The sequence below is a fragment of the Trachemys scripta genome, chromosome 18, assembly GCF_013100865.1.
Source record: "Trachemys scripta elegans isolate TJP31775 chromosome 18, CAS_Tse_1.0, whole genome shotgun sequence".
NCBI lineage: Eukaryota > Metazoa > Chordata > Testudines > Emydidae > Trachemys > Trachemys scripta.
Genome location: NC_048315.1, coordinates 21429422 through 21451748, shown reverse-complemented (window position 1 = coordinate 21451748; position 22327 = coordinate 21429422). Strand labels below are relative to the sequence as shown.

Sequence of the window (22327 nt, the reverse complement as noted above, 5' to 3'; positions counted from 1 at the left end):
TCCCTCCTGGGACCTTCGGTAATCCCCTGTGCGGCTCACCCCTGCCACTGCCACGCCACCATGGCTCCACTGCTGGGTATCAGTAGATCCACAGCACAGACCTCTACCACTTGAGCTAATGGAGTGACTGGTAGCAGTAGAAGACTGTTATCTTCCATGAGGACCTGGTGCTAGAGGGGGATGGAGACATACACGTTGCCAGTGGGTTTCACAACTATTTGCTGAGGGCAGAGGGATGGTGTGACTCAGGACTCTTGGGTTCAGTTACAGGTTCTGTAAGGGAGTGTGTGACCTTTCTTCTCCTGCCACACAGCCTCTCCCTGAAACGTTCTTCTCCGATCCCTGTCTCCCCAGATTCTGCTCCTTTCCCCTCCCACCTATGGCATCTCACAGCCGGCAACCAAGCTCTGGCAGGGGGGAGCTGGGCTTGTTCAATGACTGATGGGACCAGACATTTCAGCCTTCCCGACCCTGCCCCAGAGCCGCCTCCCAAATCTGAGATGTTCTTTCCCTTCCTCTGCCAGAGCAGCCTCTGGCCACAGCAGGAAGGCTGGGTCCTGGGCTCAGAGCTGGGAAGGGGGAAACTCACCCCCCCCACACCCAATCAGGTCTATGACTGGGATCCTATTCCAGCTTCAGCCAAATGTAAGTGGGGCGAATTCCTTCTGTAGACACACCATGGTGGCATGGCCCATCCTTGGTCTCCATAGTGACACCATAGACACTTGGCCCATCTTTGGGTCTCCATACTGACACCATGGACCATCTGTGGGTCTCCATAGTGACAACATACTGACATGGCCCAGCCTTGTCCAGGAAATGGGGGGGGCGAGATTTCCTACTCACAGAAGCAGAAGCACTGGGTCATGTTAGAAAACACTGGACTTTATTGTATCTGCAAAGAATGACAGTGGTGTTGGCAGGGGCTCACGGAGGGACAAGGGACACAGAAGGGATGGAGGGAATGGGAGGGGTTCTCCTTAAATAAACAGGGCTAGAAAAATAGCCTCTCAAAACCGTGCACTGATACACATCAGTCCATATAAATAACGGTGGGCGTTACACTGTGTCCAGCTTCTGTTGTCTCAGCTGTGCAGTTTGGGTGTCTAAGTGGTTTTTCTTGCTTTCCTTTACATGTGGCCAACCGTATCTTACTGGGATCAACACAGACTTCCTTCCCCTGTGTGAGCGTCACTCTGTGAAGAGAGAGAGAGAGCGAGATGAGCCCGGCTCCCTTAGCAAATGCAAAGGGACACCCAGACTGATCACAGCTCACGCAGCAGGGCAGTGACTGAGAGCGCTGGGAACGGTCTGGTTCTGCAGTGAAATCGGGTCTCTTGAATGCAGGAGGCTGACAGAACTGCCTGGGCTCTGGGGCTGCTGCTGTGGGCACTTGCCTCCCCCAGCTTTGACAACACATCTCAATCGGACCTGCTACATCTTGTCCCATTGCAATCTGTGGCCTCCCCACGCAGACCGGTCAATACACCATGAGCATGGCCTGCCGCGCTGCCACCTTGGAATAGGATCCCCCGGCTGCTTGGGCAACACACTGCTGTCCTAGGCTGCCTATCCCCCACCCCCCAGCTCTGCCAACGCCCCCCACTCCTGAGCTACAGCCCCCCTCCCCTACTGTAACCAGAGCCCCCACAGACCTCGGCCTGTGCACCTTGACCCTGCCGAGCTGGGCTGGGCTCCCTGCTAGCCCCGAGCTGGGGGAGCACATGCAGTTCTAGTGCATCTCTGACTCCTACAGCCCCCGAACCTCAGTTAGCCAGGCTCTAGCATCTGCCAGCATCACCACCCAGTGACACCTGCCCCTTAGCAAGGGTGTGACTGTCCCTTTCCATTTGCCTTCTGTAACGGAGCCCCATGGAGTCAGGCTAACGGCCGCGAAACCCCATTGTTTGTTTATTTCAGCATTTGCAACACAGGCAGTTCAGGGGCACCATAAAAATACAAAGCTATCCCGTCCCACAATGCACTTTGGTCCTGTAGGGAGACGTTTGATTATATACAACACTTGACTCCGTGTTTGTAAAAGTACCGCAGAATATTTAGTCCTGGAATTTCAGCATTAGAGGACGGAAGTCATTACAACAGCTGATACTGACGCTCGGCTACAAAGTAGCAGAGGTGGTAAAGACCACAGAGTGGGAGAGCAAATGACTGGGTTTGCATATAAAAGGGAAACAATCTTTGGTGGCATTTTGTTTGACTGTATTTGGCAGCGCTATGGACACAAGATGAAACAGACACATCGACCCCGTGTGGGGGCGACCCGGGATACTCACATCACGGCCTGGCGGGAGCAGTTCGGACCTGTGGGTCTGCAACTTTTGATGTGTTTTGGAGAAATTCTTCTGCGAACAAAATTATCTTTCATGCAGCATGTGTTGCTCTGGCTGATGACTGGAAAAAGAAGAGAAAGGGAATTAGTTCTCCTTCCCTCAGTAACAAGGACGAGCTGACTGGAGAGAATTTCATACACTGACTAGTTCTGTGCTCATTAGTAGCCAACCCCCCTTTCTGGGGGCAGGAGGGAATTCTTGGGTGCTCCCACGGCCCCTCCACAATCGGGTTAATTGTTGTTTTTCTGCCCTCCACTGACACAAGAAATGGACAATTCTCCATTCTGCCACTGAGTGATTTGGGTTGTCACTTTGCGGCTCTGTGCCTCGGTTTCCCTGCCAGCAGCATGGGGATAACGGTACTGACACTCCCGCCGGGGGCTGGCGAGGGTTAATTCAGCGATGCTGGTGAATGCCTTTCAGAGCCTGGGATAAAGGGCTATCGATATCTGAGCTCTGGAGCTGGCAGCTCTCAGCCTCCAGATCACAAAGCCTTATCCCCATTTTACAGATGGAACCTGAGGCCCAGGAAGGGTCCGGCTCAGATTTCCAAAGCTTCCTAGGGGATTTTGGTGCATTTCAGTGGGACCTGGGCAGCCAAACCCCTCAGGTAGCTTTGGAAATCAGCCTCAGTGACGGAGACTGGACTTGTACCCAGCTCTCCTGAGTCCCAGTGCAGGGCACACCCACACCCCCTCCTTCCTCTGCTTCACCCACTGCCCTTCCAAAGCTCCAGGGACCTAACCCTGGGGGCTGGAAATGCCTGGGCCGGAGGAGCTGGCAAGGCAGGGCTCTGTAGAGTAAGGAAAGGGGCGGACCCGGTACTTACAGGAATCGCCGTGGGCTTCAGTCCAGAGAGCGGCAAGGAGCAGCGTTGCCAGGGCTGAGGAGGTGAGCTTCATTTCCAGGCAGGCTCTCTTGGCTCCAGCTCCAGCAGAGGCAGGTTGCTCTACAGTGGGTGGCCGAGAATGGTCTGGCTTCCCCGTCGCCTGCCTCTGTATTTTATAGCCCTCGGCAGGGATTTCCATGGCTGCGTCGGAGTGTGCGTGGAGGTGGGGACGGGGATGGAGAGGAATAGTTATTAATAAATGCTAATGAAGGAATGGAATCTACGTCTCCCCCACGCATGTACCGGTGGCCAGAGGGGACAGAACTGAGGCTGGAAAGTCTCTTGCTGATTTACAGATAAGGAGCCAACCTGCACATGCTCATGGGGGAGGGGCGGGCTGCGGGTTTTAGGTTTAAATTTAGTCACTTGCAAACCACACAGGATGACACACGATTCCCTGCCCCTGCGTTTGCTGAAGTCCTGCGCTGAGTCTCTCTCAAACCCAGCCCGTGACACCAGCCGGCGTGCCGTGGACAGGAGACCAGATCAGGCCCATCTCATGGGGTTGGATGGGCTTCAGTGGAGGTTAAACCCCTCCCAGCACCGCTAGTGTCCTTTGCTATGCCGGGGTCAGCGCGGCCCTTACGACTGTCATAGCAGAGTGTCCCGGTCCTGGATGGGCTTCATCTGCACCGCACCCATGCAGATAGGGCAGTGCCGTCCTCCTTTCCCACCGGCGGAACTGCAGCACCGGAGCCCCTGGGGGACTTGTCCAAGGTCAGGCGGGAAGGCGGTGGCTGAGCTGGGAGTGGGATCAGACATCTTGAGTCACACCCCAGTGCCTTCCCCCTTTGCCATCCTTTCCCCCCAAGCTGCTCCCCGCTCATCGTGCACCCCAAGAGCTGGGCTTGGGATGCAGTTGAGCAGCCCCCTTAAACCAACCCATTTCAGGGGGATCCCACCCTGATGAGAAGGTTTCTCCATGTACTGTAGTAACCAGGCAGCAACGTGCCCATTGAACAGCAATTGGCATTAAAGGCCCGAGGGGCCGATTTCCATCATTAGGAGCAGGACTAGAGTTAGTGGTGCAGGTAGGGATCATTGAATAATTTCACACATTTTAAGGCCAGAAGGGACCATATGATCATCTAGTCTGAGCTCCTGTACAACACAGGCTGGAGAATTTCACCCATTTCCCCCTGCACCGAGCCTATCCTAGGTTGGATATTAAGAAAAACTGTTTCAGTAGGAGGGTGGTGAAGCACTGGAACGGGGTCCCTAGGGAGGTGGTGGAATCTCCTTCCTTAGAGGTTTTTCAGGCCCGGCTTGACAAAGCCCTGGCTGGGATGATTTAGTTGGGAATTGGTCCTGCTTTGAGCAGGGGGTTGGACTAGATGACCTCCTGAGGTCCCTTCCAACCCTAATATTCTATGATTCTATCAGCTTGTGTTTGGCTAAAGCATCTCTGTCAGACATGTTCCCAGGCTTGGTCTGAGCACATTGTAACAAAGTTGCTCCTCTACCTTGGTGGGTCCTGCACTTATTGGCGTATTTCCTCGCTTCACAGATTCACCCTGTGAGTCAGGAAACAGTCCAGAGACCTTCCCCTCTGGTAGAAGCTATAGTCCAGGTCAATTCCTCCTGTGTTTGATCAGGAGTTGGGAGGTATGGGGGGAACCCGGGCCTGCCCTCTACTCCGGTTTCCAGCCCAGGGCCCTGTGGACTGCAGCTGTTTAGAGTGTCTGCTGGTACAGTTGCACGACACCTACAACTCCCTGGGCTACTTCCCCATGGCTTCCTCCCAACACCTTCTTTGTCCTCACCACCGGATCTTCCTCCTGATATCTGATAACGCTTGTACTTCTCAGTCCTCCAGCAGTACGCCTACCCACTCTCAGCTTCTTGCACACCTCTTGCTCCCAGTTCCTCACACACACTTCCTCTCCTCTGTCTCCCTAGCTTGACTGGAGTGAGCCCTTTTATAGTGTCAGAGGGGCCTTAATTCGAGTCAGGTGCTTCACTGCCTCACCTGACTCTTAGCAGGTTAATTGGAGTCAGGTGGTCTATTAGCCTGGAGCAGCCCCTGCTCTGGTCACTCAGGGAACAGAAAACAACTTCTCCAGTGGCCGGTATATCTCCCTTCTGCTACTCTGCTGTTCCCAACTGGCCTGGGTCTATCACATAATCCAGGGATGGAGATTCCACCACGTCCCTTGGGAGTTTGTTCTCCTGGTTGATCACCCTCCCTGTGGAAAATGTGGTCCTGATTTCTTACTGGGATTTGTCTGGTTTCAGCCTCCAGCTGTTGGCCATTGTTCTGCCTTTCTCCACTGGGTTAAAGAGCGTTTGATTGCCTGGCGTGTTCTCCCCACGAAGGGGCTGGTATCCGGTCACTAAGTCACCCCTTGCCCGTCGCTCTGAGAAGCTAACCAGACTGAGTTCTTTCAGGGTCTCCTTGAAAGGGTTTTTTTCCAGCCCTCGACTCATTCTTGCGGCTCTTCCCTTCACCCGCTCCAGTTTTTCCCACATCCCTTTGGAAATGCAGATACCAGATCTGGGGGCATCGGCCAATAGGTGGAAAACCTGAAGCAGAAGCCGGACCAGGGCAAGGCCTTCGCGTTGACATGCAAGCGGGACACCAGCAATCACTTCTTCCCTGGGGGCAGCTTCACCCGATTTGCCGACTGGAGGTTCATCCACAGGGCCCGGCTCAACTGCGCTCCGCCGAACGGAGCCGTCCGCCATGGGAATCGGGACAAGCGATGCAGGAAGTGCGGCTACGCCAACGAGACACTACTCCACGTCCTGTGTAGCTTCCAGCCCCATTCCAGAGTCCGGCAGCTGCGACACCATGCCATCCATTGGGGGTTGGGGTGCGGGAGGGGGTGAGGGCTCTGGCTGGGGTGCGGGCTCTGGGGTGGGGCCAAAAATTAGGAGTTCAGGGTGCGGGAGAGGGCTCTGGGCTGGGGCAGAGGGTTGGGGTGTGGGGGGAAAAGGGGAAGGACTCCGGCTCTGGGGTGGGGCTGGGGCTGGGGGGTTGGGGTTGCAGGAAGTTGCTCCAGGCTGGTACGGAGGGGTTCGGAGGGCGGGAGGGGGATCAGGGCTGGGGAAGGGGGTTGGGGCACGGGAAGAGGTCAGGGGTGCAGGCTCTGTGTGGCGTTTACCGCAAGCAGCTCCCAGAAGCAGCGGCATGTCTCCCCTCTGGCTCCTATGGGGAGGTGTGGCCAGGTGACTCTGCACACTGCCCTGTCCGCAGGTGCCGCCCCTGCAGTTCCCGGCCAATGGGAGTTGCAGGGGCAGCACTTGGGGTGGGGGCAGCGTGCGGAACCCCCTGGCTGCCCCTATGTGTAGGAGCTGGAGGGGGGACATGCCGCTGCTTCTGGGAGCAGCATGGAGTGGGGCAAGCCCTAGACCCTGCTGGCCGGCGGGAACTTGAGGGATGGATTAAAATGTCTGGAGGGCCAGATGCGGTCCCCAGGCCGTAGTTTGCCCACTCCTGGAATGTGGAGTCGGTCAATGCTATGCTTGGCAACTCATGGCGTTGGACGCCATCAGGTGGTCAAGGGACATCTACATACAGGGCCGGCTCCAGGCACCAGCCCAGCAAGCAGGTGCTTGGGGCAGCCAAGGGAAAGGGGCGGCACGTCGGGCTGTTCGGCGGCAATTCGGCGGCGGGTCCCTCTCGGAGGGAAGCACCTGCCGCCGAATTCCCGCCGAAGAAGAAAGTGGCGTGGTGGAGCTGCCCCTGGAGTGCCACCAATCACAATTGCGATAGCGGCTTTTTTTTTTTTCTCGCCGCTTGGGGCGGCAAAAACCCTGGAGCCGGTCCTGTCTACATAGAACACATCCCCGGAGATCGGCAATACCAGGAGGAATGAGCTGGAGTGCCGATGAGAAGCGCAGTCGGGAAAGTAACTCAAATACTTCCCGATGGACTCTTTTTTCTAAATGGACAACCCACCCTCAATTCTCAATTACTGAGGGACAATCTTCACTCGTTGATATATTTTGCTTTCCGCCACCAGCTCTCTGTATTACTTTTTTCATGAGTGATGTACCCGAACACTTGTATGCTAAATATCTAAACAGTATTCTTAAATTCATTCACCTACATTTGGGTTATTGCTAATTATGCACTATCTGTATCTTATAACTTAAAAAACAAACTTTGTAGTTGTGGATAATCTAAGCACATCTATACCCAACTGTACAAACACTCGTTTCTCAACCTGTGTATTATATCATTGTAACATTAGCTTTTATAACAAATGTTAATCCGTGTTTTGATCTCACCAGCACCATAGACAAAGGTGAAATCTCCGCTCTGCGCCTACTCGCCACTCCCCTGTTTTTACCTCCAATGTCACAGCGATGCCACAGTGTCACACGGGGCTCGTGTTCACTGTCTGCCCACTGTGACCCCCTAGATCCTTTTCATTTCACCGCTTCCCAGGATACAGCCCCCCATTCTGCAGGTACGGCCTATATGCCTCGGTCCTAGATGTTTGTATGGCCTTGCATTTGGCTGTAATAAAATGCACTTGGCATGCATGGGCCCAGGTTACTAAGTGATCCAGATCGCTCTATATGACTGCCCAGTCCTGGTCATTATTTACGTCTCTGCCAGTCCTCGTGCCATCCACACATCTGATAGCAGTGATTTGATACTTACTTCCAGCTCATTCATGAAGATATTGAATAGCGTCAGGGCTCACACCGACCCTGTGGAACCCTACTAGAAACACGTCCATTTCATGACTACTTGATGAGATCTGTCCGTGAGCCAGTTCTTCGTCCATTTAGCATGTGCTTTACTGACGTTGTGCAGTGCTCGTTTTTCATCAGAATGCCTTGTGGGACTAAGCCAAACACCTCATAAAACTCAAAGACTATTACATCAATGGGGTTACCTTTATCAACCAAATCTGTCATCTCATCAAAGAATGAAATCAGGTGTGTTTGGCAAAACCCATTTCCCATAAAACCATGTTGAGTGGCATTAATTATACACCTCTATCCCGATATAATGCGACCTGATATAACACGGGTTCACGTACAATGCGCAGCTCTGAGCAGCATGTTAAGGGTGCCGGGCTGGGCCCAGGCGAGGGGTTGGATAAGGGGCAGAGGGTCTTGAGGGCGGTCAGGGACTTCCCCCCAGGGTCTAGGAGGCAGGAGCTGTGGGGGGCAATTTTGGGGGTCCCGCAGTCCCAGAGTGGCCTGGGGGATTAGTGGGGGGCCGGGAGCAGCCTGCTCCGCTTACCTCGTCCCAGCCCTAGCTGTGCGGCTCGGGGGAGGGGGCTTGAGGGAAGGGATCCCCCCCGCACTCACCGGCAGCGGTGGGAAGCGGAGCAGCCCGGCCCCAGCCCACTCCACTCTGCCAGCTCCCAGCCGCGGCGCTCCACTTCCCACCGCAGGTGAGTGTGGGACCTTTCCCCAACCCCCTCCCACCCCCCCCAGCGACACGGCTGGGGCCGGGGCAAGGAAAGCGGAGCGGGCTGAGGCCGCGTCGCTCCGCTTCCCGTCGCAGGTGAGTGGATGAGATCGGAGCAGTCAGGGGACAGGGAGCACAGGGAGCAGGGGGGTTGGGTAGGGCATGGCGTCCTGGGGGTGTTTAGGGACGGTCTGGGAACGAGGAACGGGGGGGGGGGGTGCAAAGCAAGTTCGATATAACGCGGTCTCACCTATAACACAGTGAGATTTTTTGTCTCCCGAGGACAGCGTTATAGCAGGGTAGAGGTGTATTCCTATCCTTTAATTCTTTATCAGGTGAATCCTGTATCAGCCTTTCCATTATTCTGCCAGGGACTGACATCAGAATAACTGGCCCATGATAACCTAGGTCATCCAGCTTGCCTTTTTAAAATATTGGCGCAACATTAGTACCTTCCAGTCTCCTGGAATTTCCCTTGTCCAGTTATTCCGACATTTATTAAAAATTAACAACTGCAGCCAGAGACCTTCTCAGCCAACTCTGGGCTGGTCAAGGGTCCCTCAAGGTCCCTTCCCCCACTGTAAGGAGCTGATTTTAACAATCAAAATGCTCTAAAATCCACATCCGGAGGGTAATGGTCCTCAAAACTGGTGTGCCGCAACAAGGCTTGGAGTAGACGGTGTGTCACAAATTGGGCGTCATTTGGTTAAGGGGTTCCAGAGATACAGCCCTCGCCCAGATGAGACTTTCAGAATATTCGAAGTGTACTAAAATCCACGTCACAATGTAAATTGCTTTAAAAATTGATATGCGGCAACGGAGCCTGGAGTATAGCTTGTGGTGCAATATGGGGGTCAGTTAGTCAAGGGGGTCCCAAGATATAGTCCCCCTACAAATGTGCTGCTTTTATCATTTTCGGATTCTTACGGCTTTTTTTTTATGAGTCCTTCTAGCTCTATGTCAGGGGCATAGAAGGCAGAGGGCGAGACATCCAGGGGTGCCCTGAGGAAGGACAGGAAGTCCAGCTGAGCTGTTGTATTCATAAGGACATGTTGGAAGAAGAAGGAGCAGGCTGACCCAGAGGTGGATTTGAGTAGACGGGCTTCTTCATTGAGATACTTGTTCCCCTGGACCCAGTTGTCCAGTAACACTGGATTAGTTACAGCACACTCTTTTTATCTAAGTTAGTATGTAAATTCCTAAATTTACTACAACACCCCCAAAACCCTTATGGAGTAATATGAACGCCCATCCAATGAATATTAATAACCGCCTACTGAATATAATTATCCCCGCCCCTCATTAGCATATTCTACCGATAAATTTTACTTTGAAGATACGCTTCTCTGCTATAATTGCAGCCACGAACTTCTTGGCTCAGCAGTTTATAGGGAAGGGAGAAAGGGGCCATGACCCCAAACTTGCCAGTGCAGCTGGGAAAGAAAGGGAGCGGGAGCTAACACTACTTTACCCCAAAAGGTATCCTTTTGATCCCCACATTTCTTAGGCAGCTGCAACCTTATCAAAGCCTTAACAAGGAGAAGGGAGGGGTAGCCCTAAATCTATCAAACGCAGAAAAATGCCTACACTTTATTTATCAAGCGCAGAAGTGCCTTTACTCCCTAATGCCATCCCTTTTCACCAGCAGTTTCACAGTTTCCTGCTTTAAACCTTAAATATCCCAACAGGAGAGTCTGGCCTTTGGACTTTGTTACTCTAGTTAATGAAGGCAAAGCCAAGGGAAGGGCAAGTATGAGGGAGCCTGTGGTTGCTGGGGTGGAGGGAGCAGCAGCGTCCTCCCACCTGAGTCCACCTCAGAATGGAAAAATCACACCTACAAAGTTCCAAGTGAGAAAAAGGAACAGAAGCCACGTTGGCTTCCCTTCCTGCACGTTTCACTTACTGAAATGACTGGCCCCACGCCAACATGGTAACTGAAAGTCAAAGGCTTCCCATTGGCTCTTCCTGTTAAATTATTGCCTGGAGACATTACTGGCGGGATTTGAGGTTCAGAGGCCCAAGGTTACACAGGCAGTCTGTGGCAGAGAGACAAACCAGATGTTCTGAGCCATAACAAGGAGACAGGGGAATGACTTGGGAGTTAAGCTGAGGCTCTAGAAAGCATGTTACGAATTTGATTTATATGTAACTTGTTGTTTCCTGTTTTCTTACTTTCTCTCTGTGACCAGATGCCTGGAGGGCCCACACTGAGAGGGTCACTGTAAGGAATAGGGCAGACAATCCTCCAAACTGGTGGTTTATTTTATAATTAGATTCACCAAGCCAGCAACAAAACAACTTCTGCAATACCAGACTGATTAACAGAAGCCGAATACAATCCCCGTTAGGCAATCCAGCCCTGGGATCCCATCTAGACAGCCAGGTCGAATATCGTGAGAGGTCATTGAAAACTTGAGTCACCATATATGAGGCTCATAGAATCATAGAATATCAGAGTTGGAAGGGATCTCAGGAGGTCATCTAGTCCAACCCCCTGCTCAAAGCAGGACCAACATCAACTAACTCATCCCAGCCAGGGCTTTGTCAAGCCGGGCCTTAAAAACCTCTCTCCAATTTGTCCACATCCTTCTGTAGTGGGGGAGCTCAAAACTGGAAGCAATACTCCAGGTGTGGCCTCACCAGTGCCAAATAGAGGGGAATAATCACTTCCCTCAATCTGCTGGCAATGCCCCTACTAATGCAGCCCAATATGCCGTTATCCTTCTTGGCAACAAGGGCACACTGCTGACTCATGTCCAGCTTCTTGTCCACTGTAATCCCCAGGTCCTTTTCTGCAGAACTGTCGCTTAGCCAGTCGGTCCCCAGCCTGCAGCAGTGCATGGGATTCTTCCTTCCTAAGCACTTAGAGGAGAGGAAAGTGATCAGGAACAGTCAGCATGGATTCACCAAGGGCAAGTCATGCCTGACTAACCTAATTGTCTTCTATGACGACATAACTGGCTCTGTGGATGAGGGGAAAGCAGTGGACATGTTATTCCTTGACTTTAGCAAAACTTTTGATACGGTCTCCCACAGTATTCTTGCTGGCAAGTTAAAGAAGTATAGGCTGGATGAATGGACTATAAGGTGGATAGAAAGCTGGCTAGATCATCGGGCTCAACGGGTAGTGATCAATGGCTCCATGTCTAGTTGGCAGCCGGTATCAAGCGAGTGCCCCAAGGGTCGGTCCTACGGCTGGTTTTGTTCAATATTTCATTAATTATCTGGAGGATGTCATGGATTGCACCCTCAGCAAGTTTGCAGATGACACTAAGCTAGGGGGAGAGGTAGATATGCTGGAGGGTAGGGATAGCCTACAGAGGGACCTAGACAATTAGAGGATTGGGCCAAAAGAAATCTGATGAGGTTCATCAAGGACAAGTGCAGAGTCCTGCACTTAGGACGCAAGAATCCCATTCACTGCTACAGACTAAGGACCGAGGGGCTAGGCAGCAGTTCTGCAGAAAAGGACCTAGGGGTTACAGTGGACGAGAAGCTGGATATGAGTCAACAGTGTTCCCTTGTTGCCAAGAAGGCTAATGGCATTTTGGGCTGTATAAGTAGGAGCATTGCCAACAGATTGAGAGACGTGATCATTCCCCTCTATTTGACACTGGTGAGGCCTCATCTGGAGTATTGTGTCCACTTTTGGGCCCCACACTAGAAGAAGGATGTGGAAAAATTGGAGAGAGTCCAGCGGAGGGCAACAAAAATGATTAGGGGGCTGGAGCACATGATTTATGAGGAGAGGCTGAGGGAACTGGGCTTATTTAGTCTGCAGAAGAGAAGAGTGAGGGGGGATCTGATAGCTGTTTTCAACTACCTGAAAGGGGGTTCTGAAGAGGATGGATCTAGATTGTTCTCAGTGGTGGCAGATGACAGAACAAGAAGTAATGGTCTCAAGTTGCAGGGGGGAGGTCTAGGTTGGATATTAGGAAAAACTATTTCACTAGGAGGGTGGTGAAGCACTGGAATGGGTTACCTAGGGAGGTGGTGGTATCTCCTTCCTTAGAGGTTTTTAAGGCCCGGCTTGACAAAGCTCTGGCTGGGATGATTTAGTTGGTGTTGGTCCTGCTTTGAGCAGGGGGTTGGACTAGAGGACCTCCTGAGGTCCCTTCCAACCTTGATATTCTATGATTCTATGATTTTTCCTTTGCCACTTTTTGCTGCTCCAACACTATGAGGTCCTCATTAGTTAATTCTTTAGAACTCAACATCCTCTAGTGCAACATCTAAGTTGAGTTCTTTGCCCATTTCAACAATAGTTTTGGTCACCTCCTCAACAGTGTCTATAAAGTCTTGGAAGTCAGACACAAAATCAGGACACGATTTTCTCCAAACACCATTCAAATCTGATTGTTTGACTTCATTCCATGACTCACCAATGTTCTTATCTGCATGGTAAATGTTGAAGACCTTCCAGACTTCCTTCAGAGTTGGTCCACCTTCCTTCTCAGTTGCCCTGATGGCCTGGGCAAACGTGCTCCTAAGATAGTAGGCTTTGAAGGATGCAATTACCCCCTGGTCCACGGGCTGCAACAATGAGGTGGTGACACCACTTTGATGTCAGGATGCGTGTCATCAAGGATGGCTGGATGACCAGGAGCATTGTTGAGGATTAACAATGCTTTAAATGCCAGATTATTTTTGCTGCAATAATCCCTGACACTTGGCACAAAATGATGATTAAACCAATCCTCGAAAATGTTCCTATTGACCCGCGCCTTAGGATGGGGTTTCCATATCACTGGGAGAAATGCCGTGGAACATCCCTGGAGAGCTCTGGGGTTTTCTGACCAAGCAAAGGTTTAAGTTTAAAGTCACCTGCAGCATTTGCACTGAGCAAAAGAGTGAGCCTATCTCTAGCAGCTTTGTATCTTGGCACGGATTTCGCCTCTTTGGCCATGTCGGTTTTTGACGGCATTTTTTTCCCCAAAAGAGCCCAGTGTCATCAACATTAAAAACTTGCTGAGCACAATCCCCACCCTCTTCAATGATCTCAGCCAGTGCCTCCGGAAAAACATGAGCTGCCACCTCATCGGCACTGGCCGCTTCACCTGAGACCTTGATGTTGTGCAAATTGGCCCTGGTTTTAAAACGCATCAACCACCCCCTACTTGCATTAAAAGGCTCAGCATTAGAACACTCCCCCTTTTGTTTCTTTAGATCGTCATAAAGTCTCCCAACCTTTTCCTGAATTATGCCTAAACTTACAGGAGCACGTCATTGATTTTGATCCTCCAGCCAAACAATTAACAGTTTCTTAACCTGGGCAAAAAGTCCTACAAGAACTTCATATTAAATACATACTGCTTAGTTATCACAGTGGCTTGCATAGGAGTCAAGCCCTTAACATGTTCCTGAATTCGTACCTTGTCTTTCAGGACGGTCACGATAGTCATTCGGGGGAATCCAAAGCTTTACCAATTTCAGTTGGCGTCTCACCTTTTCCGGACCTCTTAATTATTTCCATTTTTGTTTCCATAGTAATTGTTCTATGTTTCTTAGAAGAAGAAACATCATTTGCATCAGACGTATGCTTTTCTGCCATTATTATGGGCACAGAACCACTACATTTTAAAAACAGTTTGGAAGCACAAAGATTCAGAACGTAAAAATGGCGTCGGAACAGACACTGAACATCTTGAGTCAGGGACCTGGTCAACGCGCACGTATGAACTTGTTTGCTGGCGTGGCATTGCATCAATTCGAGTGTCGTAAAGTCGAAATCAACGTTGGAAAGTCGAAACAGGGTGTCAATTTATAAATGGCGTAAGTGCCATTCGTCATAACTTGAACGTCGTAAAGTCGAGGACTGCCTGTATTCCAAATAATGATTTGGAAGATCTCCATTTTACGACTTATACTTTCCCTGTTCAAAATTTAAGCAGACTAGAGACGAAAGGATCAGGACCGAAGCTTTCCTTTATAATTCTTCTGGCCAGCTGACAAGCCTCCTCACATAGCAGAGCTTTCCCGGGAAGATGAATAGGCAATGTGGACCTCTGCTTTGAAACTAATCTGTTTCCTCCGCATACACAGGGAGCTAGCTACACTCATTCACATAAGGCACTTAGACAATCCTTCATTATGACAGAGATAGTGAAGCTGAAGACACTATAGATAACATTATTAGTTTCCTGCAGTATCTCACATCTTTGATCTTAAGGTTACTTGGACACAGTCACATAATTAACTCAATTAACTCATGAAAGGGAATTAACAGCGACAAGCTAACTTGGTTACATTTTTAAACTTTTAACAAGATATACGTAAACACAGACAAATACATTTAGCATCTACCCTTCGATTCTTATCAATACAGAGTAACTGAGTTGGGGATTGCTAGCGTAATAAACATTTCTCTGACAGCCACACATAAGTGAGTCATCTCGATGACAATAGTAATGCTTCCTGTTAAGTTACAATGAGTACACATAGGTTGGTTGATCTGTCAGAGTCACAGCATCATCTAACTCTTTGTTCTTTGATAACAAAAACATTCTTCAGGTTTCAGAGTAGCAGCCGTGTTAGTCTGTATCTGCAAAAAGAACAGGAGCCCTTGTGGCACCTTAGGCCTGGTCTACACTGGGGGTGGGTGGGGGGGATCGATCTAAGATATGCAACTTCAGCTACGAGAATAGCGTAGCTGAAGTCGCCGTATCTTAGATTGACTTACTTCACGTCCTTGCGGCGCGGGATTGACGGCTGCCGCTCCCCTGTCGACTCCACTTCCGCCTCTTGCCCTGGTGGAGTTCCGGAGTCGACGGGGAGTGCGTTCGGGGATCGATTTATCGCATCTAGACGAGACGCGATACATCGATCCCCGATAGATCAATCACTACCCGCCGGGCGGGTAGTATAGACATACCCTTAGAGACTAACTGTAGTGTCCAGTGCTAATAAGCGATGGTCACACAAACACCACCCTATACCGGAAATCTACTGACCGCTATACTTACCTACCTGCCTCTAGCTTTCATCCAGACCACACCACACGATCCATTGTCTACAGCCAAGCTCTAGATACAATCGCATTTGCTCCAACCCCTCAGACAGAGACAAACACCTACAAGATCTCTATCAAGCATTCTTAAAACTACAATACCCACCTGCTGAAGTGAAGAAACAGATTGACAGAGCCAGACGAGTACCCAGAAGTCACCTCCTACAAGACAGGCCCAACAAAGAAAGTAACAGAACGCCACTAGCCGTCATCTTCAGCCCCCGACTATAACCTCTCCAGCGCATCATCAAGGATCTACAAGCTATCCTGAAGGACGATCCATCACTCTCACAGATCTTGGGAGACAGGCCAGGCCTTGCTTACAGACAGCCCCCCAACCTGAAGCAAATACTCACCAGCAACCACAAACCGCACAACAAAAACACTAACCCAGGAACCTATCCTTGTAACAAAGCCCATTGCCAACTCTGTCCACATATCTATTCAAGTGACACCATCATAGGACCTAATCACATCAGCCACACCATCAGGGGCTCGTTCACCTGCACATCTACCAATGTGATATATGCCATCATGTGCCAGCAATGCCCCTCTGCCATGTACATTGGCCAAACCGGACAGTCTCTACGCAAAAGAATAAATGGACACAAATCAGACGTCAAGAATTATAACATTCAAAAACCAGTCGGAGAACACTTCAACCTCCCTGGTCACTCGATTACAGACCTAAAAGTCGCAATATTACAACAACAAAACTTCAAAAACAGACTCCAAGGAAAGACTGCTGAATTGGAATTAATTTGCAAACTGGACACCATTAAATTAGGCTTGAATAAAGACTGGGAGTGGATGGGTCATTACACAAAGTAAAAACTATTTCCCCATGTTTGTTTCCCCCCCCCCCCCGCCGCCCCCAGTTCCTCACACCTTCTTGTCAACTGCTGGAAATGGGCCATTTTGATTACCACTACAACAAGTTTTTTTTCTCTCCTGCTGGTAATAGCTCACCTTAACTGATCACTCTCGTTACAATGTGTATGCTAACACCCATTGTTTCATGTTCTCTGTGTATATAGATATATATCTTCCTACTGTATTTTCCACTACATGCATCCGATGAAGTAGGTTTTAGCCCACGGAAGCTTATGCTCAAATGAATTGGTTAGTCTCTGAGGTGCCACGAGTCCTCCTGTTCTTTTTGCTAAAATCATTCTTGTTGTCACCACAGTGTATTGATCTGTCAGGGTTTTCAAACTGGGGATCATGACTCCTCAGTGGGTCGTGAGGTTATTACGTAGCCAGCCAGGCAGGGGATGAGTGATGCTGCCTGCAGTTGCCAGCAGGGGGGGGAGGCGCAGGCACCAGGATGTGCCCCTGCAGAGCCAGCAGGCCGGCCCGTGTCCCCCCTTCCTGTGGGCACGGTGGCCAGGGGCTGTATGGCCAGGGGAAGCCCAAAGGATCAGAAACTCCCCCCGTGCAGCGTGCGGAGGGTGCTGGCTGGGTGCTCAGTTCTGAAGGCAGCGCTGTCGCCAGCAGCAGTGTGGAGGTGAGGGTGTCACGGTGCAGTATATTGCCAGTCTGGTGTTGACTTCAGAACTGGGCAGCTGGAGAGTAAAACTAACTCTAGTTCTGCCGCTAATGTGCCACAGGCTGGAAATTGGCCCACCGAAGCCCATTCAACCCCACCGTCCCATCTGCACGAGAGGGCCTGATCTGGTCTCCTGTCCACGGCACGCCGGCTGGTGTCACGGGCTGGGTTTGAGAGAGACTCAGCGCAGGACTTCAGCAAACGCAGGGGCACGGAATCGTGTGTCATCCTGTGTGGTTTGCAAGTGACTAAATTTAAACCTAAAACCCACAGCCCGCCCCTCCCCCGTGAGCATGTGCAGGTTGGCTCCTTATCTGTAAATCAGCAAGAGACTTTCCAGCCTTAGTTCTGTCCCCTCTGGCCACCGGTACATGCGTGGGGGAGACGTAGATTCCATTCCTTCATTAGCATTTATTAATAACTATTCCTCTCCATCCCCTTCCCCACCTTCACACACACTCCGACGCAGCCATGGAAATCCCAGCCGAGGGCTATAAAATACAGAGGCAGGCGACGGGGAAGCCAGACCATTCTCGGCCACCCACTGTAGAGCAACCTGCCTCTGCTGGAGCCGGAGCCAAGAGAGCCTGCCTGGAAATGAAGCTCACCACCTCAGCCCTGGCAACGCTGCTCCTTGCCGCTCTCTGGACTGAAGCCCACGGCGATTCCTGTAAGTACCGGGTCTGCCCCTTTCCTTACTCTACAGAGCCCTGCCTTGCCAGCTCCTCCGGCCCAGGCATTTCCAGCCCCCAGGGTTAGGTCCCTGGAGCTTTGGAAGGGCAGTGGGTGAAGCAGAGGAAGGAGGGGGTGTGGGTGTGCCCTGCACTGGGACTCAGGAGAGCTGGGTACAAGTCCAGTCTCCGTCACTGAGGCTGATTTCCAAAGCTGCCTGAGGGGTTTGACTGCCCAGGTCCCACTGAAATGCACCAAAATCCCCTAGGAAGTTTTGGAAATCTGAGCCGGACCCTTCCTGGGCCTCAGGTTCCATCTGTAAAATGGGGATAAGGCTTTGTGATCTGGAGGCCGAGAGCTGCCAGCTCCAGAGCTCAGATATCGATAGCCCTTTATCCCAGGCTCTGAAAGGCATTCACCAGCATCACTGAATTAACCCTCACCAGCCCCCGGCGGGAGTGTCAGTACCGTTATCCCCATGCTGCTGGCAGGGAAACCGAGGCACAGAGCCGCAAAGTGACAACCCAAATCACTCAGTGGCAGAATGGAGAATTGTCCATTTCTTGTGTCAGTGGAGGGCAGAAAAACAACAATTAACCCGATTGTGGAGGGGCCGTGGGAGCACCCAAGAATTCCCTCCTGCCCCCAGAAAGGGGGGTTGCCTGCTAATGAGCACAGAACTAGTCATGTACGAAATTCTCTCCAGTCAGCTCGTCCTTGTTACTGAGGGAAGGAGAACTAATTCCCTTTCTCTTCTTTTCCCAGTCATCAGCCAGAGCAACACATGCTGCATGAAAGATAATTTTGTTCCCCGAAGAATTTCTCCAAAACACATCAAAAGTTGCAGACCCACAGGTCTGAACTGCTCCCGCCAGGCCGTGATGTGAGTATCCCGGGGCGCCCCCCACACGGGGTCGATGTGTCTGTTTCATCTTGTGTCCATAGCGCTGCCAAATACAGTCAAACAAAATGCCACCAAAGATTGTTTCCCTTTTATATGCAAACCCAGTCATTTGCTCTCCCACTCCGAGGTCTTTACCACCTCTGTTACTTTGTAGCCGAGCGTCAGTATCAGCTGTTGTAATGACCTCCATCCTCTAATGCTGAAATTCCAGGACTAAATATTCTGCGGTACTTTTACAAACACTGAGTCAAGTGTTGTATATAATCAAACGTCTCCCTACAGGACCAAAGTGCATTGTGGGACGGGATAGCTTTGTATTTTTATGGTGCCCCTGAACTGCCTGTGTTGCAAATGCTGAAATAAACAAACAAGGGGGTCTCGCGGCCGTTAGCCTGACTCCATGGGGCTCCGTTACAGAAGGCAAATGGAAAGGGACAGTCACACCCTTGCTAAGGGGCAGGTGTCACTGGGTGGTGATGCTGGCAGATGCTAGAGCCTGGCTAACTGAGGTTCGGGGGCTGTAGGAGTCAGAGATGCACTAGAACTGCATGTGCTCCCACAGCTCGGGGCTAGCAGGGAGCCCAGCCCAGCTCGGCAGGGTCAAGGTGCACAGGCCGAGGTCTGTGGGGGCTCTGGTTACAGTAGGGGAGGGGGGCTGTAGCTCAGGAGTGGGGGGCGTTGGCAGAGCTGGGGGGTGGGGGATAGGCAGCCTAGGACAGCAGTGTGTTGCCCAAGCAGCCGGGGGATCCTATTCCAAGGTGGCAGCGCGGCAGGCCATGGTCATGGTGTATTGACCGGTCTGCGTGGGGAGGCCACAGATTGCAATGGGACAAGATGTAGCAGGTCCGATTGAGATGTGTTGTCAAAGCTGGGGGAGGCAAGTGCCCACAGCAGCAGCCCCAGAGCCCAGGCAGTTCTGTCAGCCTCCTGCATTCAAGAGACCCGATTTCACTGCAGAACCAGACCGTTCCCAGCGCTCTCAGTCACTGCCCTGCTGCGTGAGCTGTGATCAGTCTGGGTGTCCCTTTGCATTTGCTAAGGGAGCCGGGCTCATCTCGCTCTCTCTCTCTCTTCACAGAGTGACGCTCACACAGGGGAAGGAAGTCTGTGTTGATCCCAGTAAGATACGGTTGGCCACATGTAAAGGAAAGCAAGAAAAACCACTTAGACACCCAAACTGCACAGCTGAGACAACAGAAGCTGGACACAGTGTAACGCCCACCGTTATTTATATGGACTGATGTGTATCAGTGCACGGTTTTGAGAGGCTATTTTTCTAGCCCTGTTTATTTAAGGAGAACCCCTCCCATTCCCTCCATCCCTTCTGTGTCCCTTGTCCCTCCGTGAGCCCCTGCCAACACCACTGTCATTCTTTGCAGATACAATAAAGTCCAGTGTTTTCTAACATGACCCAGTGCTTCTGCTTCTGTGAGTAGGAAATCTCGCCCCCCCATTTCCTGGACAAGGCTGGGCCATGTCAGTATGTTGTCACTACGGAGACCCACAGATGGTCCATGGTGTCAGTATGGAAACCCAAAGATGGGCCAAGTGTCTATGGTTTCACTGTGGAGATCCAAGGATGGGACATGTTGCCATAGTGTCACTATGGAGACCAAGGATGGGCCATGCCACCATGGTGTGTCTACAGAAAGAATTCCCCCCACTTACATTTGGCTGAAGCTGGAATAGGATCCCAGTCATAGACCTGATTGGGGGGGGGGGGTGAGTTCTCCCTTCCCAGCTCTGAGCCCAGGACCCAGCCTTCCTGCTGTGGCCAGAGGCTGCTCTGGCAGAGGAAGGGAAAGAACATCTCAGATTTGGGAAGCGGCTCTGGGCCAGGGTCGGGAAGGCTGAAATGTCTGGTCCCATCAGTCATTGAACAAGCCCAGCTCCCCCCTGCCAGAGCTTGGTTGCCGGCTGTGAGATGCCATAGGTGGGAGGGGAAAGGAGCAGAATCTGGGGAGACAGGGATCGGAGAAGAAGGTTTCAGGGACAGGCTGTGTGGCAGGAGAAAAAAGGTCACACACTCCCTTACAGAACCTGTAACTGAACCCAAGAGTCCTGAGTCACACCATCCCTCTGCCCTCAGCAAATAGTTGTGAAACCCACTGGCAACGTGTGTGTCTCCATCCCCCTCTAGCACCAGGTCCTCATGGAAGATAACAGTCTTCTACTGCTACCAGTCACTCCATTAGCTCAAGTGGTAGAGGTCTGTGCTGTGGATCTACTGATATCCAGCAGTGGAGCCATGGTGGCGTGGCAGTGGCAGGGGCGAGCCGCCCAAGGGATTACCGAATGTCCTAGGCGGGATTGTACTTGTCTGGCTATGGCTGGTGTGTTTGACGTGCCAGCTCAGATATGTCTAGACGTGCTGCAATCGCCCCTCCTGATTGCTGTGTAGACAGACCCTGAAACACTCCAACTCTCACTCTCTGATGCCATTCCTGCCAGCCAAACTCCCCCAGACCCTCGAACTCCCCCTCCCCCTGAGCCCGGGCAGCTACCGCATTTAGCTCTCTCCTTTCTGATCTCTCAGGCGATTGTTTCTCTGGCCTCCCAGGGCAACTAGCAAAAATCCATGAATCACCATCCGCAGCCTCAGGAACATCCCAGGATCCATGGAGTTCATAGCGGCCTCTCCCCACTCCTGGCAATGGGACAAATTGTCAGAGCCCCACAGACTTGGGGATTTCCCTGAGCTTGGTCCTCTGTTCACACCCTGCCCCCTACACACACACAAACACACCCTCCCCCTTGTTCTTCACACTAAGACCTTGTCTTGTCTCCAGGGCTTCCCTGGGGTCCTTCCATGTTGCCTGGTAAATGTCTTCTTTATTGGCCTAGCAAAGCAAGACCCGACACTCGGTGTGTCTCGCCTTGTCTGGCCGGCTGTACGGCGATAACTTTTGAACACTGAGCAATTTCAAATGTTTAAAATTCAGTGGAGAGCAGTGAGGGGGTGGGGAGCCCAGTTCCTTCTGTTTACTCATCGGTCAGCTCCTCAGGGCCCCATGGACCGTTGGATTTCATAGCGCTGCTGCTGAGCTGGGCAGTGAAGCTCTACACGTGATCACAGATGGTTTCTTCCACACTACCCTGCCTCATTCAGTGCACAGTTTGGACACACAAGGGACCTGTGTCCCAAGGTCCTCTGAAGCCAAGTGGCAGAGAGCTCAGGTGTGTAGAGAGGCACAGAGATCTCCTGGGTTCACCAGTCAACTGAAATGCCATGTACAGTGCTAAGGAAATGTAAATGTCTTCTTTATTGGCCTAGCAAAGCGAGACCCGACACTCGGTGTGTCTCGCCTTGTCTGGCCGGCTGTACGGCGATAACTTTTGAACACTAAGCAATTTCCAATTTCAAAATTCAGGGGTGTGCAGAGACACAGGGATCTTCAGGGCTCACCAAAAAATGAACTGTCACATACCGTCTCTAATGAAAGTCTGTGTCACATGACCATAATTGAGGGTACGATTTAGTCACTGATGCTGTGGAAGTCACGGATTCCGTGACTTTACTGGACCTCCTTGACTTCGGCTTCAGCTGTCAGCAGCGGGGGAGGAGTTGGGGCTATGCACCCC

General features: G+C 51.5%; 2 protein-coding genes and 1 pseudogene across 2 annotated transcripts; 1 reads left to right on the top strand and 2 right to left on the bottom strand.

Annotated features, from left to right (window-relative positions):
- Positions 1-885: 885 nt before the first annotated feature.
- On the bottom strand, positions 886-3403 carry LOC117867626 (C-C motif chemokine 2-like). The gene is made up of 3 exons (XM_034752820.1): positions 3181-3403; positions 2295-2412; positions 886-1196 (listed from the first exon to the last, which is right to left on the bottom strand). Exons 1-3 carry the CDS (start codon positions 3377-3379, stop codon positions 1034-1036), a joined length of 480 nt encoding a protein of 159 aa, XP_034608711.1. The 5' UTR covers positions 3380-3403; the 3' UTR covers positions 886-1033.
- Positions 3404-12817: 9414 nt separating this feature from the next.
- On the bottom strand, positions 12818-14165 carry LOC117867675 (annotated as a pseudogene).
- Positions 14166-17685: 3520 nt separating this feature from the next.
- Positions 17686-20134, top strand: LOC117867660 (interleukin-8-like). Its single transcript, XM_034752867.1, has 3 exons — positions 17686-17839; positions 18607-18724; positions 19824-20134. The coding sequence occupies exons 1-3, from the start codon at positions 17767-17769 to the stop codon at positions 19984-19986; spliced, it is 354 nt and encodes a 117-aa protein (XP_034608758.1). The 5' UTR covers positions 17686-17766; the 3' UTR covers positions 19987-20134.
- The last annotated feature ends 2193 nt before the right edge of the window (positions 20135-22327 follow it).

Excerpts from the sequence above, each read along its gene's own strand:
- LOC117867626 (XM_034752820.1), bottom strand. The coding sequence starts at position 3,379 with ATGGAAATCCCTGCCGAGGGCTATAAAATACAGAGGCAGGCGACGGGG. Across the intron at positions 2,413-3,180 it reads TGAAGCCCACGGCGATTCCT|TCATCAGCCAGAGCAACACA; the intron begins GTAAGTACCGGG and ends TTCTTTTTCCAG. Across the intron at positions 1,197-2,294 it reads TGCTCCCGCCAGGCCGTGAT|AGTGACGCTCACACAGGGGA; the intron begins GTGAGTATCCCG and ends CTCTCTTCACAG.
- LOC117867660 (XM_034752867.1), top strand. The coding sequence starts at position 17,767 with ATGAAGCTCACCACCTCAGCCCTGGCAACGCTGCTCCTTGCCGCTCTC. Across the intron at positions 17,840-18,606 it reads TGAAGCCCACGGCGATTCCT|TCATCAGCCAGAGCAACACA; the intron begins GTAAGTACCGGG and ends TTCTTTTCCCAG. Across the intron at positions 18,725-19,823 it reads TGCTCCCGCCAGGCCGTGAT|AGTGACGCTCACACAGGGGA; the intron begins GTGAGTATCCCG and ends CTCTCTTCACAG.